General features: G+C 43.1%; 1 protein-coding gene across 10 annotated transcripts in view; it reads left to right on the top strand.

Annotated features, from left to right (window-relative positions):
- The window catches only part of TTC7A (tetratricopeptide repeat domain 7A), a 172185-nt gene extending 162446 nt beyond the window's left edge, over window positions 1–9739 (top strand). For all 10 annotated transcript variants that reach the window (XM_051782864.1, XM_051782866.1, XM_051782872.1 and 7 more), the window contains one exon: window positions 6031–9739. In XM_051782864.1, coding sequence (XP_051638824.1) covers window positions 6031–6252 — 222 coding nt within the window. In that variant the 3' untranslated portion in view covers window positions 6253–9739. The remainder of the gene's footprint in view (window positions 1–6030) is intronic.
- The last annotated feature ends 8713 nt before the right edge of the window (window positions 9740–18452 follow it).

Below are 18452 nucleotides of genomic sequence, written 5' to 3'. Positions count from 1 at the left end.
TTTGGTGCCTGCAGTACTGGAGCTGAAGTCTCGAGGCTGAACCTACTGAATTGAAACCCACAGGCAGTGGGGTACACGAGTGCTACAAATTGTGATGCAAACTCGGGTTTTTTGCTTTTCCCAGCACTTGCCAGTTTCCCCCCTCTGGTGCCATTCTTTCATTTCTCCTTTCCACATGCTGCGTTTTTCAGTGGCCCTGCCTGCCTTCCCTCTCCTCCCCTTTCCTTCCCCTCCTCTGCTTTATCAAATGTAGCACTTCAGCGTCACTGACTGACAGGGGATGCAGCAGCTTTGGCAGAGGAGATGGAGAGGGGGAAGGAAGAGAAGGAAAAGCTGCTCTCAACAAAGGAGGCAGCAGAAAAAAATGAAAGATGAGCTTTCTCCCAGAATTGTATGCCGGTCACCCTTTGTTAGGGCAGCAAATTAAGATATGGTCTCTAATTCAGTTTGGTGAGAGGAGCCTGACTGCTCCATGTACACCTACAGTGTATTTTCAGGGAACAAAGCTCAGATGTATGGCTCAGATTCGCCACAACCTGGACTGAATCAGCAAAATGGATGATTAGCTACCCCCACACTGCCAGCCACTGCGTGGCTAAGTGACAGCACAACAAAAACTCACTTCACTGCTCACAGCTAAAAAAATCCTGGCTCTTCAGAAATGCAAAGGTCACGAATGTAGGGGGAAAGAATCGCAGAGCAATTGACTACTTGCATGTCTGTCTTTATTCTAGGAGACCTAGAATTTCCGGGGTTAATATTTGCCATTTTCCAAAAGGACACTCTGATATTTCATGGTTTATGCAACAGATTTTGCTTACAACTTATTCTGATTGCTAAATAATTACAGAAGTGTATGTTGCCCTGTAGCAGTGCGGATTTTTCTGTTACATGAGACTGTTATCACCAAGTGCCAAATGCATCTTGAAAGGCTTTTTGTAGGGTTCTGCTGAATAAGCACACTTTTGAACGAGCACTTTTCTGCAGCATGCCCTGCTCTTGCCAGCTGCTGATTACCCTCCTACTAACCACTAGTGACATGTCCGTATTACAGATTGGAGAAGATAGTAAGGATACTGCATCTACCTTGAAATTAATTAAATAATGCACTAAAGGAAGCCCAGCAGCAAAGTCTGATTTATTCTGGAAACATCCTAGGGTATTTAGACAATAATAGGTGAAAATGCTCTGCTCAGTTGAGACAAGCATCAGAGACAACCTCACTTTGGAATTAGTCTCTCATGAAAAGACAGAGAGAGCTTACATTTTATGTAATTATTAAAATCCATTTGTAAAGGATAGAGTCTAGTCCACCTATACAGATTCTCCAAGAATGAGATGACCATGCAAATACAACAAAAAGCAACCTTCCAGGAATGCAATAAAATGTTTGTCTGGACACCTCTTTACCAATGCAAGCCCCAAAGGAAAGAACAAGCAAATCTGTGCCACCTTAGTGCAAGGAGACAAGAATGCCGACTCAGGATAACTCCCTGCAGCTCATCAGGTGTTTGAACTAAACATTTGCAAAGGAAGTTTTGATTTTTATTACTAAAAATAAACTCCAGCCTCTATGTGAGGCTTATTTTGTAGTCTTCCATAATGTCTTTTCTGCACTATTTTCGGGGAATTTTATGAGCTAACAACCTTTAAGGAAGTTTTGTTAAACTCTCAGGAAATAAAGGCACAGATCAGAAATTTCACAACCTTCTGAAAGTGTGGTTTATGCTCACTTTTTTATTTGTGGAAATTGAAAATAAGTAACTTTTTTTCTCATCTAACTTAAATTGAAATATGGCTCTCCTATTTAAAACAAAAATAGCCTCACACAAGTATCAGTTACTAAGTATCACATCACTGAAGGCAAGGGAGTCCAGCCCAGTGTCACCATAGAAGTGGTTTAGGTTTTGTTTGTTTTGCATGCAGATGAGGTCAAAAATACCTTCCCATAGGCACCCTCTGTTCCCTGAACTTAAAAACCATCAATTCAGGAGTCCAACTGTCAGCAAAAGGCACCCTAAATCAGCAGACCAAATTCACTATCCCCCCTCAGCCTTCATACACCGCTAGACTGTACCGGCCTTGCTGTGCTGCAGCCCTTCACCTCAAATTAATTTCTTCCAGTGCTCTGGCTTCACTAGTCTGCCTCTTTTTACAAGATCTAAAGTACATCTTCAGACCTAAAGAAGAAGCTAAATTAATCTATGCAAGTTACCCTCAGACCTTCTCGAGTGAGTGAGTGAGTGAGTGAGTGAGTGAGTGAGTGAGTGAGTGAGTAAATGAGTGATTGAGCATCCGAGCACTATGCAGCTGTATTAGCACAAACGGGACATGAAATGCCTGTGTGCGTGGCTAGCACAGGCCTGGGGCGTGAGCCCTGGGGATGTGCTGCCCACAGGAGTTTGAAAGAAAAATGATTCCCACTCTCCTTTTGAGTTGGTTTGGGATTTTTTACTATTTATAATTTGCTAGAGTTTAAAAATAAGCCTGTCCTCATTGCTCCTTAGGGCCTGACTCAGTACCAACATCACTGACAGAGAAGGCCATACTTAGAGGTACTTGTCATCTTGGGGAGGAAAATCACCGGGCAAAACCAGAAGTGCCAGTGCTAGCCAGGAGGTGGCAGAGAAGCCAGGCTACCTTTTGCACCAGTTACTGCAGTTAATTTGGCAAAAACACAAATAGAAACCGAGGAAAGACAACAAAACCCAGCCCCCACCCTCCATCTTCAGGAATAAGAGGATGAAACCCTTAATCACATTGCTGCTTGTATTTATACTAATTGCTCATCTTCCTGAGATCTGACTTTATGAAATTATGCATGCACACCAAGCAGATGAGTTTCCATAGAAACTCATGAGATGAACTTTCATTAGAAAAATCTCGTTTTTAAAAAAAAATCTTCCAGATAAAAATGCAAATTGCCTGTCAGTGGGTGGCTTTCTGAATTTATATATAATTTTTTTTTCTTTTGCACTGTAGGCAGATTCCAACTGGACCTACATAGCAACAACATGCAGGCATTGTTTAGAGCAAGCCAGACTCCATGGGGAAATAAGAAATTCAGTAGCAAGGAGAAGCTCTCAAGTGCAAATACCTCAGGGAAACAGAAACTCAAGTGCTCGGTGCTGCTTCTTCCTAAGGCTTGGGGTTTGTGCAGCCTCCAGCTCTCAGAAAATGCTTGTGGTTTGCAAGGGGAAGAGGAGAGAGAGGAAACCCAAAGCAAGAAACTCTCCTGCACACAGAATTAATGATGTTCAACCTGTCCTTAAAACATCCAGCAGCATATTTCTGCCGCTTCAGTTAAGCCTCACTGAAAAGGCTGACACCATCTGTCACAGCTCACTCTGGGGCAAAGAAATAGGTCTGTGTGCTGGGGCTTGGGAATATTGGCAAGGATGGGGATTGCAGAGTGGGTTGGCCAAACCCTGACCTCCACCTGGGGTGAGGCCTGAAGCGCAGCATCATGTGCCCACACATGGAAATCCAGGCAAGTGTGCAAGAAGAGGGCATAGGGGCTGTTCCTGATCAGAAAAGGGAAGCAGGATGGTGGGCATGCCTTGGAAGGGCCATGGACCTGGGCAGCCTTTGGTACCAACAGCCATGCATGTAAGAAAAGAGGAGGCAGGAAATCTTAAACTTGTTTAACAAATATTTCCTGTGTTTCTCTTCAGAACCATACAGCAGTTTTTTGCTCATGCAGTATACTGCAGCATCAACAGGAGGCCTTCCCCTGGCTTTGAAGAGCCTGGAGTTGCCCTTTTTGAGTTCACAGATCTTTTTTCAGCTAAACTGGCAAATTTGAAAGCACTGAATACCTATGAGCAAATGTTCACATGTGCTGCACTTACTGGTGGGTGTCAACTTCAGCATCTCCCCCAGTACCTGGGTTTGCATACAGCCTCCTCCAGTGCTGCAGAACAGCTGCAGGGACTTCAAGCCTAGGCAGAGTAAACACCAGGAAGCCAGGCCAGTCTTTGGTTCTTGACCAGCAAGGGTGCTGGGGAGCACAAGGGAGCTGTGCTGCACGAGCAGTTTACGATGAGGTGGATTTCACTGCAGCATTGTTGAGAGGCGCGAGATGTCAACCAGGGAGGGAATTCAACCAGGGAGGGAATTCTCCTCCTCGTTGGAGAGGGTTGACAGGCAGCAGCTGCACAGGCTCACTGGCCTCTGTGCCTCCAGGGCCAGCAGCCTCTGAGAGCACTGAGAAGCTGGATGCTGCTTATTGTCAGGGCGAGGACAGCGATGGGTCCCCGGCCACCAGAGAGCACAACCGGCTCTGCTCGGTCAGTGCAACAAGAAGAGTTTTTAGAAAGAGTGAGTTTGTGGTTGAGGACAAACTTGAGCTGAGATAACTCCTGTCTATTCTTGGCTCAGCAGCAGATTTGCTATGGCCACACTACTTGCCCTTTCTATGCCTCATTATCCCTGTCAAGCGGGTGACTCAAATTATAATTGCACAAATTCCTTCCAGTCTGTCGTTACGTGCCTGCAGTCATCTCCAGGCAGCTACCTCTAGGGGAACCAGCCTCTCCCACCAGGGTACCTCTGTGCCATGTGTGCCTACTCCCAAGGCAATGGTAAGATTAGACCCCGTTGCCTTGTTGTTTTCCTACACAGAGAGAAACTTAAAGAAAAAACACCCCCACTGCATCTCAAAATTATCAGATATGATTCTGAGTTGATTATTCAGGTCAAGGTTATGGGCAAGAAGGAGGCACTGAAACTTTTCATAACCCCACCAGTACTTGATTAAATGAGTGTTTCTTAATTTTTGTCTCAGGCAAATTAATGTGTTTCTGTAGGTATTAATACTATCACTGGTCTTAAGGTCTTAGTCATGCTGATGCACACTGTGTCTTGGTACTTTTGGAAAATCAAAGAAAACAGGAAAGGAAAAAATCTTAACTATTTCCAAAAGCGTCACCATTCTTTCATCAGAAATTTATTTGGGTTCTAGTTGCAAGAGATTTCAGGTTTCTTACATCTTTTCATGTGAACTAAAAGCAATTAGGCACATTAAAGATTAAGCTAATGACTTTCTTTATAAATATATGCATCCACCAACTGTGTTTTCCCAGGCAAAGCATGAAGTGAGGTAATCATCCCACTTTCCAGCATTTCCATGGGTGAGTGCAGGGAGAGGCCATGCAGAGCTTGGCAGGCAACATGGCAGTGTTGGCTGCTTCTTCCAGAGGCCACCCCTGGGTGAAGCTGGTGGGAGGTTCATCCTGCTGTGTGCACCGTCAGGAGGAAGCAGAGAAGTGCCACTAATGCGTTGTGGCCTGCAAAGCCCTCATGACCTGTCGGGGCTCAGTGTGGTTGACTGCTGTATAATTAACATGGAGTCTGGCTCATTAGGTGCTTTGTGGGTTCAGATCCACATCCATGAGAGCCCTATAGGAAAACATGTTCTTCCTAACACTTCTTTCATCCTCCCCCTCCTGTTCCTTCCAGATGGTTACACCCACTTGTGTCTTTTCTTACCCTAAGGACAGCTTTTTAAACAAGGTTCCTGCATCCTTCTCCTCCCCCACACTGCTTTAGGATCTACATTGGAGTGCAGGAGGACAGAGCTTACATTCCATGCTGTTACATACAGCCTGCCCACAGAAGACTGGAAGGGGACCACATCCCTCTGCCCCCTATTTGTTAAGAAGAAAGATCTTTCTATATGCTTGAGATGTAGGAGATGAGAGACTTTACCTCAACCTCAGCTGGATGTTCCAGATGTGCAAGTTATGGGGTGTAATTGAACCTCTGTTTTCTGGGCAAGGAGAGAGGGATACTTAAAGGGCCTGTAACCTTTCTTATGTATAGCACCAGTATACGCTCTCCCAGTAACACACAGCAGGAGCACTTGCTGGATCAGTGTCTGCTTAAAAAAAAATTACTTTCACAATTATTATTTTAAATAACCCCTCCATAGGACTCATACAGCACCTCAGCTTTGCAGCAGCTGGGGGTGCTCCATTTCCTCCTCTGTTTTGTGCTGTTGTTAACTGTTCATCACTTGTTTGTTGACAGGGCCTGGTGCTGAGCAGACTTGGGCGGAGGGAACTGGCCCAGAAAGTCCTCAGAGATGCCATCCGTATCCAGACCACCAGCCACATTGCCTGGAACAGCCTCGGAGAGGTCTTGCAAGCTCAGGGGAAAAACGAAGCAGCCATCGAGTGCTTCCTTACTGCACTGGACCTTGAATCCACCAGTCCTGTCATTCCATTCACTGTCATACCCAGGGAGCTCTGAAGCTTTTCCCTGCAGCTAAGCACCTTCGTTCCCTGGACAGACACCAAAACCAAATAAATAAACAAAGAAAAAGCCCAACAGAAAAGTGCCATTGTAACCTGGAACTGGGACAAGTAATTCCAGGATGGGGCTCAGGTCTACATGCTTAGCTGAGACAAGCTGAACTGTAGAAGAATTTGCAACACGCAGAAATAGAGAATGCCTTTTTCTTCACAGGTGCCTGGCTAACCTCCTGTTAAAGTTAGTATCAAGGCTTATTTCAAAGTGTTGGTTTAAGGTGACTGTAGAAAGATCATGCCAGGGTACAGCTGTTCAAAGCACTTGCACCTTCAGTGTTCATTAAAGATAAAACCCCAAGCCCTGAATTAAAGCCCAGACCTGCTCTAAACAGGAGTAAATGCACCAACTAATTTGACCAAGTTGTGCTTAAACATGTGGCTGCCTCCCCACAGATCTGACAGGACAAGAATGACAATTGCACCAAATAGACATGTAGTATATGCTTTTCACAAAATTATTTCAGCTATTTTGATAATCCTTTTTCCTGCCTTGCTTTTATATACTGCATATGCTCACTGTATTTAGTGTAGCACTTGCCTAGACCAATTTAAATTAAAAATACTTATTTTTTAGAAAAGCTAATATTGCAGTATAATTCACAAAAGCAGAAAGACCAAAGACCAAATCAGTTCACACTTGAACTAGTATTAAAAGCATATATGTATCTTCACTTACATATTTATTGAAAGGCTTTACATGAAGTAGCTAACTCTAAGCTTCATTCTTATTAATCACCTCTTGCATCACTTTTAGTGAGGAATATAGTGTTTACCATTATATAGTGACTGAACTCTGCACTCTACTGCATTACCATTCCTGACACAAAACATTTTCATATCCATCTTTTCATGATACAAAAGATACCAGCAGTCTCTTAAGGGAAAGTATGCTGAAGGCAGTGTGTGTATATATGAATTACTTCTTTCTTGAAACTAAATCTTTGGATTGTCCTCAGAAATTTCACATGAGAGGTATGGAGTTGAGCCTTCAGCGGAGCAGGATCAATTTGCGTATCGTATCAGATGTAAGAGTGAAGAGCTTCTAATCCGCACAGCCTCCCCATGGCTGGCACAGCCAGGGCAGGGGACACAGCTGGCAGTACCCCCTGCTAAGCTGCTCCTTAGCTCTGCTTGACCTCCCTGGGGCCTTGGCAGCACGGTGGAGCTGTACTGTGCTGTCACACAACCCATGGGAGCCAGCCCTGTCCAGACCAGTCCCAAGATAAAAATTTTGCAGAAATTTGCTGCAGGCACTTTTCTACAAAAAAAAAAAAATGTTGGGGCTTTGTGCCTATTTTTGTCCAAAGAAGATTTGTGACTATTTCATAAGTAAGTTTGCACTAAAACATACCTTGTACTATAATTCCTCCCAGTATTGTGATCCTTAACTAGTTCACTCTGGAAATAATAATATCCTTAGGCAATAAATGAATTGGTGTTATTTCTTAAAGAGCCTGAGGCTCTGGCAGCAGACTTGAAGTCAGCATTGTTTACAATTATTTGGAAATCTGCGGGGTAATGGAGAGTTAGGCCCTTGCAGTGCTCCCAGACCACACCATGGCAGAGCTCCTGCCCCCAGCCTTCCCTCAAGATGTGCTCACCAAGGGAATTACACTGTTCTCAGGTTTCTCTCAGCAGCCTGGTGCAATGCCAGGCCAATATTTTTACCTTTTCCCATTAAATCATCCTGGTGCAATAGCCCAGATTATTTATCTATTCACTGAGGGATTCCTGGTCTGATCTAGGCTGGTTTCAATCCAGGTGAAGGTAGCCCAGCCATGAAAAAGTGCTTGGCCCATGAGTTCTCTGGCTTTCCAGTACCACACAGGCACCAAAACTGACTTTTTGGGCCAGAGGCAGGTTTCCAAGGAGACAGTGTTACCCGGACGCATTTCTTGTTTGCAATAGCACCAGCAGCAGAGGAAAGAGTAGGTGTTAAAGTACCAGAATTAAATGAGTTTCATGAAGACAAAAAGACACAGCCGAGGCCTATTTTGGTGTGAAGGATGCTATGAAGTCATCTTGCTCTGCACTGCAGGTGGGAAAGAGGGAAGGGGAGGGGTAGAGATGCTGCTGTTGGCATAATATGCAAATTGTTACCCAGGTGTTTTAAACCCAGTTCCACAGTCAGATGCAATCTGACAATACATTTATGTAGAGACAGATATAGATACATGTTATATTCTGGTATTTGTTCTGCTCCACAGTTTCCAGGGTGGAAGCAAACCTTTTGTGTAAGACACAAAAAAAGAGTCAGTGTGGTCCAACATCACCGATCCGTTGTGCAATGTATATTTGTAAAGCACTGCCATAGCAACTCCTGTGTACTGGACAGCTATTTGAGTACAAGCTACGCATCCATGACCAAGGAACTGCTTTAAGAGGTCTGTAACATAGCTGGTCTGTGACCTGGCAGGAGGGTGCCTGTTTCCCAGCAGCGGCTGAAAAGCAAACACTTATAGACCCATTTACTTCTGTATGTGTAGCTTGTAAACAGCCACCAGCCCATCATGTTTGTTGCTATCTGGCAAACTTCATCCTGGCAATAATCAGACTTGCCACAGCAGTCATCTTCCTAGGAGAGGGGCAAACATTCACAAATACTTTGAGTGCGTCAGCAACTCAGATGTTGCCAGCGTGGTCCCATCTTTCTCAAGTGCGTTAATGAGTGTTACTGGCATTGGAATTGCAGTCCTGAAAGCCTCTGCTCCAGGAAGATGTACATGACTAAAGGCCATCAGCATCAACAGGAATCACCATGGGTAAGGTACCCTTTACCAGCACACCACACCACAGCCCCTGCAGCACCTACAAAGTGCTTTGCATGCACACTGACCTTAATCCCGAGATTTGCTGTGTGCTTCCCAGGGGATACAGAATGCCTTTTGGTTGGAGGGGTGTTGTATTGGCCTGAAATGCTCTGTAGAGTGCAGGAAAGAAAGAGGTTGTTGCAGACTTACAAGTATTTTGGGGGTAAATCCTCTAGCTATCTTTGTTACTCATGCTCACCAAAACAGAAGCGTTCCCAAGCTTACATGCTACCTCTCTTATTCAGCATGGATTTTGCTCACACTTCCAGATACAGAAAAACAAAGACAACTATTTCAGACAAGCCTAGGTATTGTGATATTTATTTAGATAGCAACATTGATAAATCTGATAGAATTACTTGTCTGAGCTCAATAATACTTGTGTGGTAGGAAACCTGGCATGTTTAATACTCAGGGTTTGAAATTTAAGAACACAAGATTTACATGCCATCCCTCATGATTATTACAGTTTGTAAGTAATGGAAGTTTGGGGAACAATAAGTTTGGGGAACCAATTCTCTGAGTTTTAGCACAGACTTGAATCCAACAGTTTTGTCATTCATTAGTTTTGAAAGAGGGAGATTAAAAAAAAAACACATCGCTGCCTAAAGGATCAGGTTCCTCTTGTTCCACCACAAGGTTATTTTCCTTTTTGTTGGCAGGGTGCATACAAAAAGAAAAATAATTACCTTCTATTTTCCTGTTGTGCAGTAAAGGAGTAGTATGTGCTGTTGCCTTTGGCCAACAAGAATATTGTAAAAAAAATTAATCTGCCTCCAGGATAACAGAAGGAGAAGCCCAATAGGACAGGGAACAGCTCCCTTGTAAAGTGGAGCTTTACACTGTGTAAAGTGTCATTAGCTCCATTGGAGCAGTTGGTAGTTAGGAGCATTTCCTCCAGCTGAGGATCTGCCCACCCATGTATTCATTCCGTACAGGGAGTACAGCAGAGCTGCAAACTCCTGCGCCGCACAAGTACCCCAGTCCGTTTCTATTGGTAACAGTTCATGCTACTGATTATCACAATGCTTCAGAAGTGCTAATTATCTTTTCTTGGTAATGACTAATAAATCCAAATGGAGAACAGTCCTGGAGGGTGTTTCCTTTAAAATTCACTGGCTGGGTACCAAAGCAGGCACAGCACTGGCTGCTGCAGTTTGAATTACAGTTATTTTATCAAAAAAATGTTTCATTTTCAGAGAGTCTTGGTGAAGAATGAGTTTGGCTAGTTTATATATCGTTTTAATGACAGCAGAGTGGGAAATAATCCTTTTTAGTAAAAAGACATCACTACCATGATCCTTTTTCAGCCAAACCAACAGAGGTTTGATAGTTGCAGTTCAGCCTTGGAGAGGAAGGCTTCCCAAAGCAACCACACTGCAGCAGTAATTGCCTCTGAAGGAATTGTATTACAGGCATATTTGACAATTACGCAATGGGCATTTGTAGCTGAGACATCTTTCCCTCCTTTTTTTGGCTAAGGGGAGCTACTTTATGCCCGAAGGGACAATTGCAGTGCCCGTCTGGGTGCCTCTCAGCACTGCCTTGGTGCCAACTTCACAGTCGTGTTCACCAACACCCCTTCACTCACACTGGTTTAATGATGCTCAGACTGTTCCCTAAGCCTGGCTCCGGGCAATGGCCTCCCTACTGCTCAAGTGTTGTTCAGTGCTGCAGGATGTCAGTGCGTGGTCAGATATTAAGTTATTTTCTTAGAAATGAGAAGCCAAGTCATCTGTCAGTTGGTGACATTGGCAGGAGGGCAGGTAAACACTGACTCAGCAGTTGCCAAGATGGTTCCTCCAACTTTGCCTTTAATGAACTTGCTTGTGCCTTCAGCACCAGCAAACCACGGCAGGTTCCCAAGTGACTGGAAACTAAAAGATCCAGCTGATTTTCCCACAGAAATACATGCCAGTCAGTAGCTAAAACCACTGATAGGGATGCAACACTGTGCCACTGCAGAGTGGCCCATGATGATACAAATAAGAACCTCCCTGAGCTGGTGCACAGAGAGGTGCTCAGCTTTTGCACATAGAAAGCATGTCCTACACGCCACTCTAATATTGCTGACATGGGTGTCAGTGTCAGTTTTCCATGTCACTTAACTTTTTCTTGTCATTGTAAGATGCTTTCACCAGATGAATAAAATTGACCCTGTGGAAAACAAAAAACGCTGCTGATATTTCCTGCAAGTTTCAGGACTTTTAATACATTCATGCCATGGATACTTCGAGTATTATGAAACGTTCAGTTGTTATATTAACTGGAACCTAGTGTGCCTAGCAAGTTACCAGTTGCAAAGGGTATTTTGGCCTACACCCTGTAGTTCATGGGAAAAACGAGAGTGAGCATGCAAGCAGCGTGCTTTCAGAGAGGAACAGAGCCAGGAAAAAGGAGTAATGTAGCTTCAGATGTTTGGATTTATGGAGATTTAAGCAAGCATCATGCTTTTCTTGTACTTCTTCCAGTAAAAATAAACAAAGGTAGTGTGAGAAACTGTAACATTGAGGTAACATGCAAATACTATGCCATCAAGTTTAGGGATTCACCTTATTTTGGTGGCAATGCCATTAATCATTTTTTTGCTACAAACAGTTACTCCTGTGGTTATTTGGAAATAAAATGTCTCCATTCAAGAGCTTCCCGAGCATTCTTTGCATTTACCCATTAATCTTTTAGGCAAGCTTCAAGAGGGCCTTCTTAAAAAGTCAGCCCCTTAGTTTCATACTTAAATGAGATTAAGGATGGGGTTTTTGAACAACATTTCTTCATAACTGTGGGTGCTTTGGTTTATGAGTGTATTCAGCATAACTCAAGCAGAACGAGGCTCGTCTGCAGCAGTAACAGAATTAAGTCCTTCAGCTGTTTGTACAGTCTTAAAATTGGAAATCCAAGCAAACAAAATACTTACCTCTGGCTCTCCCCCTGCCTTTTTCTAACTTTTTCACAGAGAGGAAGTGAAACGCTGGTGTGGGAGATGGAGGGAGAAGGCTTCCATGGCCCCTCCAAGCAGGAGCCCAACTGGAGGCATGCACCTGAACCCCAGCAAAAGCTTGAGAATTTCATTGTTCAGTCAGTCCCCTCTGAGGGACACCACTCATCTTTGCTTCCATTCTAATGCTGGCACATTGTCTGTTATCCTCTCTGCATCACACAGATGTTTAATATTCCCTTTCTGTTTAAATAAGCCTTTTCACCCCTCATTTTTGCTGGAAGGAGCTCCACCTTTAATACAGAATCACTTCTTCCCTTGCCGAGAGCCAAGTGGTAATTTCGACATGAAACTCTTGAAAGGTCATTAAGAATAATTTAATAATTTTTAATAATTTATTCTATGTTTTATATAATTTAAAATAATTTATTCATACCTCCAGTTCTTTCTGCTGCAGAATGGGTAAAACTAACTCAGATACGTACAATATATTCCTGCTTCATGTGAGGTCCAGATATTTAGCAGTTCCTTACATTTAGCAGTCCCATAAACTTCCTAAAGGAAGAGATGAGAAGCATTGCTGCTGCCCAGGTGCTCACTTCCATGACAGTCTCTGGCTATCAGATTTTTGTGGAGTCACCAAAGCAGCAGTGTTTACTTTGTCTGTCTTTAACCACATCCCTCAGGAGATGTCACATCCCAGTCAGACATGCCTGAACCAGTCCTTGGAACAAAGGAAAACTATACACATAACCTCCTGCTCTTTAAAGACTGCTGTTAGAGGAAGTAGACCTGGGTAACACTGACTTATTCTGTTGCCTTCAGCAGTCACCATAGCATTTAAATGAGCTATGGCTGTCAAGCCAGATTCCTCTGCTATGTTGTCTCCAAAACAAAGAGCAACGTCTTACAGCCAAAACCATCCACCAACTGAACAGCGTGATTCAATGGTTTTCTCAGTGCTCCAACTTCAGTAAGTGTTTAATAATGAGGGGAAAAGCCTTGCAGGTCATTGCCCTGCGTATCAGAGCTGCCACTTTCAGGTCTAATCCCATCTAAAACTGATGTAGCCACTGTGATCATCCAGCTGATGGAGGAGAAGAAGCAGGTGGACAGAACATCTGAATTTTATACAGCAAAAATGGCAATCATTGTAACATGGCCTAAAACAGCAAAAGAGCAATGAAAACTGTAAAACAGGAAACATTTTCCTTACTGCAAAGCTCTTACAGAGGCAAAGCTCAGCTTTACTAGCTTTTCTGACAGAAACGTGCAAAAACACCAGTCTGTGAGGGAGCCTATGTCAAGCAGCCCTTCCCCAGTCTCCTGACTCCAAAGGCCTCTCTGAACCTCTACCCTGCACCAGAGACCCAAGTCCAGCCTGAAGCACAGGACCTGGACCCTTCCACAGCATGCTCAGGGCAGATGCCAGTCCTGTGCCTCTCAAAGGACAGAACAGTCCTCAAAGCAAAAGCATCATTACATTATGCATGGCAAGTCAAAACATCCTTTTTCGTAATGCAGATGTTTATGATATTGTAATTAGGCCTGGAAATGGGGATGTTTGTAAATGAACCAGCAATAAGTATCCCTGTATTTTGTTGCCCCATGAGAGGGGCTGACACACACAGCCTGAGTTTGCAATGCCCAGTACTGTTTCAGAAGGATGGGAGTTCAAGAATATAACGATTTTCTGGTCAGTGGAGGTTAGAGGTGATTTTGTGCTCAGTATAAATGGCATTGTCTGGCAGAGACAATTAGCAAATGAAGTGCTGCCTCACCAGAAGCTTTGCAGCCTCTGAGTCTCTTCTTCTAGGCTGACAACAAACAGAAATTTGAGATGGTATCTTGGGTTTCCAAAACAGGAAGCTGCTAAATCCAGCAAGAGAGCAATTCATTTCCCACTTATAATGATGCTGCTCTTATATCTCCTTTGAGGATACTGAAGTGTTTTTCAAAGGATAGCAAGGGAGGTATTTCATCCCCATTTTTCACCAGATGAAAAACCAACTCAGTCAGGAGTGGAGCCAAGGGAGAGATGTTTTTCTGTGCAGAACGGGCCACTTCACTGTGTCTCGGGTACTGTTCCTTTCTGCAGTCTGCCTCCCACCCCGACTACCATGTCCCCATCACTGCATGGCACGGTCCTCCTTCACACCCTTTTTTCTTCCAGGTCTCTTCTGTGGAGGGGGAGTTAATGGAAATTTCCACTCACTTGTTATATAAATGCAGTATAAATGACTTCTATAAATCATCAGAGTGGCCCATATTAGACACATGTTGGTGCAATTACAAGGTGTAGAAATGTACAGGTGCCTCTATACAAGTGGTCCAGGTCTGGTCTTGGAGTTCTGCTGTGCAAAGAGGATGGCTTATCACAACCAAAGCTTTTATTTTTTTTTCTGTTCTCCCACTGTCCCCTCTTGGGTATTTGCAAATATCATGTTCTGTTCAGTCAGCTAACAGAGAAGTTGAAAACAAAAATTTGTTTCAAGCTACATTCCAAAGAAAAACTTCAGAGATTTTCAACAAAATAAAGAGCTTAAAAAAACCCCTCCAATTAAACAAAATATTGTTCTGACAGGACTCCTCAAGTAGTATCTTCAGTAATTCAGATTTATATGACCAGAAGTTTTGAGAGAATTGCCAGAAGGGAGAGCATTTGAAACAAAAATTCAAGATGTTTAATCCTGAAACAATCAACACAAACCATTTAAATTTTCCTTTCTGTCTTCCAGCCAAGAACTATTCATCAAAGTTATCTGAAGTTTATATGTGGCTTCAGTTTTCTGGAACTTTATAGCAAATGCCATACTTCTAAGAGTCTAGAAGTGTTTTCCAGTTCCACTTTTTGTTCCCCTACATGGCTAATGCTGAAGTTCCTGGTGTGAAAGCATTCTCAAGTACTTCTGCACAACATTACCAAACATTGCAACCACAGTGCAGCAAGCACAGGTTGTTTCCTGGAGATTAGTACCAACTGCTGAGTAAACATCAGCACACGATGCTCTGCACACCTGCACACGCACAAGGTGGGATTGTCCCCACTGAAATAAACAGAGACCAATCCCAAGCAGTTTTGGAAATCCCACCTATGTCCACATCTGCAATTACTGAGCTGACTGCAAGCTGGGCTGAGTACCTTGCACAAACTGTAGTTGTAGTTTGATACACGGACATTTCTGTGTGTGCCTGCTTCCACCTTAACAGTCTCTTGGTCACTACCCACTGCTCAACAGCAGCCTACTACAGAACTTCTCAGCTTTGTGTGATCCCTAGGAATTTTCCATGGGATGTCTGCATCTCTAAGATCCACTAACACAAATTTCTGCGTAGGATATAACCTTTCCACAAAGGACATGGTCAGGGTCTCGTACTAGTTGGCCACAGACACCCCCGAGATCTCCAGCTCAGCCTGAAGACTGGGGACTTAGAAGTTTTCTCTGAGATTCTATTAGAGTTTCTTAATTAAAAGACCTCTTTGGGGACCTGAATTGAATTGGAAACCATGGTGATCACTTAGGTCAATCACGCACAGAGATGATTGCATTTGGAAGGGTGAGGTGGAAGACGGGAACGTGTGCATGTTGAAGAGCTTTAAGAAAAAAACCAAAACCCCGGAACCTATGTAAAAACAATGAGCATGCATGATTTCCAATAGAGCAGTTAGAGGATTTATCATATACAACTCACCATTCACTACTGAATTATAGGCGAACAGCTCTCTGTCTTACTGAATTGAAAAATGTCTTCAGCTTTTATCTCTCTGAACATTTGACCAATGGATTTGACAGTCTATCCACTTTCTCAAATGCAGGTATGCACATTTTCACTCATGTTAATAACTATACCAGGAAAACCAAAATGCTGTGCTTCCAGTCATCCCACATGACAGAAACATGTTACCAACCTACTATGAAAACAGAAATGTTCATCCACATATAGTGGATAACTTCATTATGCAAAACCTAAAATATAAAGAGATGCTCAGTATCCAGCAAGCATTTTTGTTCCAGAGTTGAATTTCACTTTTATAGTTAGAAAAGACTCATTTGTGACCAGATAATGTTGATAAGATTATCAGTTATGTCAGTTTAGAACTAAAACAAAGTTATGCTTTTGTTTCAACTTACAAATCATTATAATCTAGCTCCAGGATAATGAAGGTGCTTTTAAAATCAGAGCTGTTTTGGTATCACTAGAAAGAACAGCTCTAAAATTCATTGCCTTTTCTTACAGAAGAGGACAACGTACCACTAACTGACTTTAGCATCATCTTCTTCTCCCTTTGCTCTTATAGGAGAAAAATCTAAATAGTTACAAGGGATATTCTTCTTGTAAGTCTCCGCCAGAAATATGTAACCTTGCTTCACTTGTCTTTGTAAAGTACTGTGTTTAGATCAGGAGCTTTTGCAGGCTCGACACTTCAGTTGTTCAGCCCTTGTTTGCATTGCTCTTGAGAAATCTTACAGCCCCAATACACAGGGTTAACCTCGTATAACCTCCAGCAATAAATAAGACTGTTCATGTAATTCATAGGAAACTGAAGTCTGTTGATCCATAACCTATCAGCATTAGCAGTCTCTCACAAGCTGCTTCCTTTTCTAATGGAAGTGAAACACCAGAGCACCAGGGTTGCAGGAGTTCAGATTTTCCTCTCTCCATCCGATTGATTCCTCCCCTGCCCCCTTCCAGTTCTTCTACTTACTTTACAGGCAGTATCTGCAACACCCTCCCTACCCACCCTCCTTCCCCTGCTGGCAACCATTCCATGCTGAATCCACAATGTGCAAAGGAAAAAGCACTAGATGCCAATGTGCAGAAGCAGCAAATTTTTTTATTCATTTACTTTTTAATTCTTATTTCACAGTTAAGTGATTGCAAGACTCAGGTGTGCTGCCAGCTGGAGCATACACATCCTCAGGACCAACTTCCAGCCCACCCCAATGCCTTTGCAGTCAGTTCCAGGGCTTCAAACCTCTAAGGAGGCTGGAGTTTCAGTTAGGTTAATATTGCTTTTCATCTCATTTCAGGAAGACATGACCTGTATGATAGGTTTAATTATTCCAAGTAGCCTTCTGCTGGAGCTTACCCCTCAAGGCCAAAGTTTTCTTCTATTTGTATTAATATCATCTGAAGCTCTCATTGGAAGTCAATAACCTTTGCTCTCTACTGACTCACTCTGCAGGGTTATAATTGTAGCTATATAAGACATAAGCACGATGCAGCATGCATACAATGATGGGTATTCTCACAGCAAAGGCAGAAGCAACTCTGTGCCACAGAAGCAGCATCAAAACCCAAAACCACAACGGGTTCAAGGAACGTCGGTCTGCTCCAATAACCTCAGTGTCACTGCCTGCTTTCAGTTCCATAGTATGTTCTTGAAATAAGGCTACAGACTTAAAGCCTACTGAACCAAATCTTTCTATTGCCTTCCGTTCATAGTCCCATATATCCATGCAGTCAGCAGCATGATGGCAAGTAAGTACCCCTGATAGGTACCTGCAACAGCTTCTCCTCAGTTACCTGGGTCACAGCAGTCCCAATAAACAAGACAGACCACAGAATGAGTCGGCAGCCAGGTTACCAAGGCCACTTGAAATTTTCAGTGACTAATCGCTAGCTTTTGTTATCACAAAGTTACTATATAAGGCTTCAGTGATGCTTTGACACTGAAAATATCTACTGGTGCAGGTCTCCGTGCACACACAGCTTCCTGCAGCTGAGCATTTCGGTGCGAGTTATTCTGTACCCAGCGTGCTATTCCTGATACATCCTGTTTTTACTACTTGTGAAATTACTAGAGTTGCCATATTCCTGCTAGCAGCCTTCCTGACAGAAACATGTGCATGTTGAGCATTGTTTTTCTGACTGAAGTAGACATTTTGCCAAAAAGTTAGTCTGCTATTTTCCTTCATCTCCATTTGCTGTTGGAGAAATATTTTCCACAGCAGAACGTTAACCATTGAGCCCAGTGATAAAGGCTATTCAGTGAAGCCTTCCGCTTGTAATTAACATTCGCCCATTTGGGAAACCACAGCCTTTTAGTCTTATTCTTTTTCTTTTCCTCCTCCTAAGGAGTTTAGCCCTGTATCACTTGATACACTTTCTGCTTTCAGAAGTCTTTGCACAGGTGGACACATCTGTACTCCTCTGTACACGGACACTGGAGCCGCAGAATGAGATCTCACTACTTTTTGTTTTCAATATAATTAGTATATTCAGAGGAAATTTTCATGCTATACATTAATTTTCAAGTCTGGAGCATGTTTTCAGATAACACAGAGATATTATTTCAAAATAAAGCAAGGGCATTAATAAACACAGTACCAGGAAATCCACAAAGGTTAAGTGATTTTCTACAGAGCAATTCATTCTCCTAATGAGTTTGCT

The sequence above is a fragment of the Manacus candei genome, unplaced genomic scaffold, assembly GCF_025592945.1.
Source record: "Manacus candei isolate 608988 ecotype Guabito, Panama unplaced genomic scaffold, ASM2559294v1 h1tg000017l, whole genome shotgun sequence".
Taxonomy (NCBI): domain Eukaryota; kingdom Metazoa; phylum Chordata; class Aves; order Passeriformes; family Pipridae; genus Manacus; species Manacus candei.
Note: the sequence above shows the minus strand (reverse complement) of the source record. Positions and strands in the feature narration are given on the sequence as shown.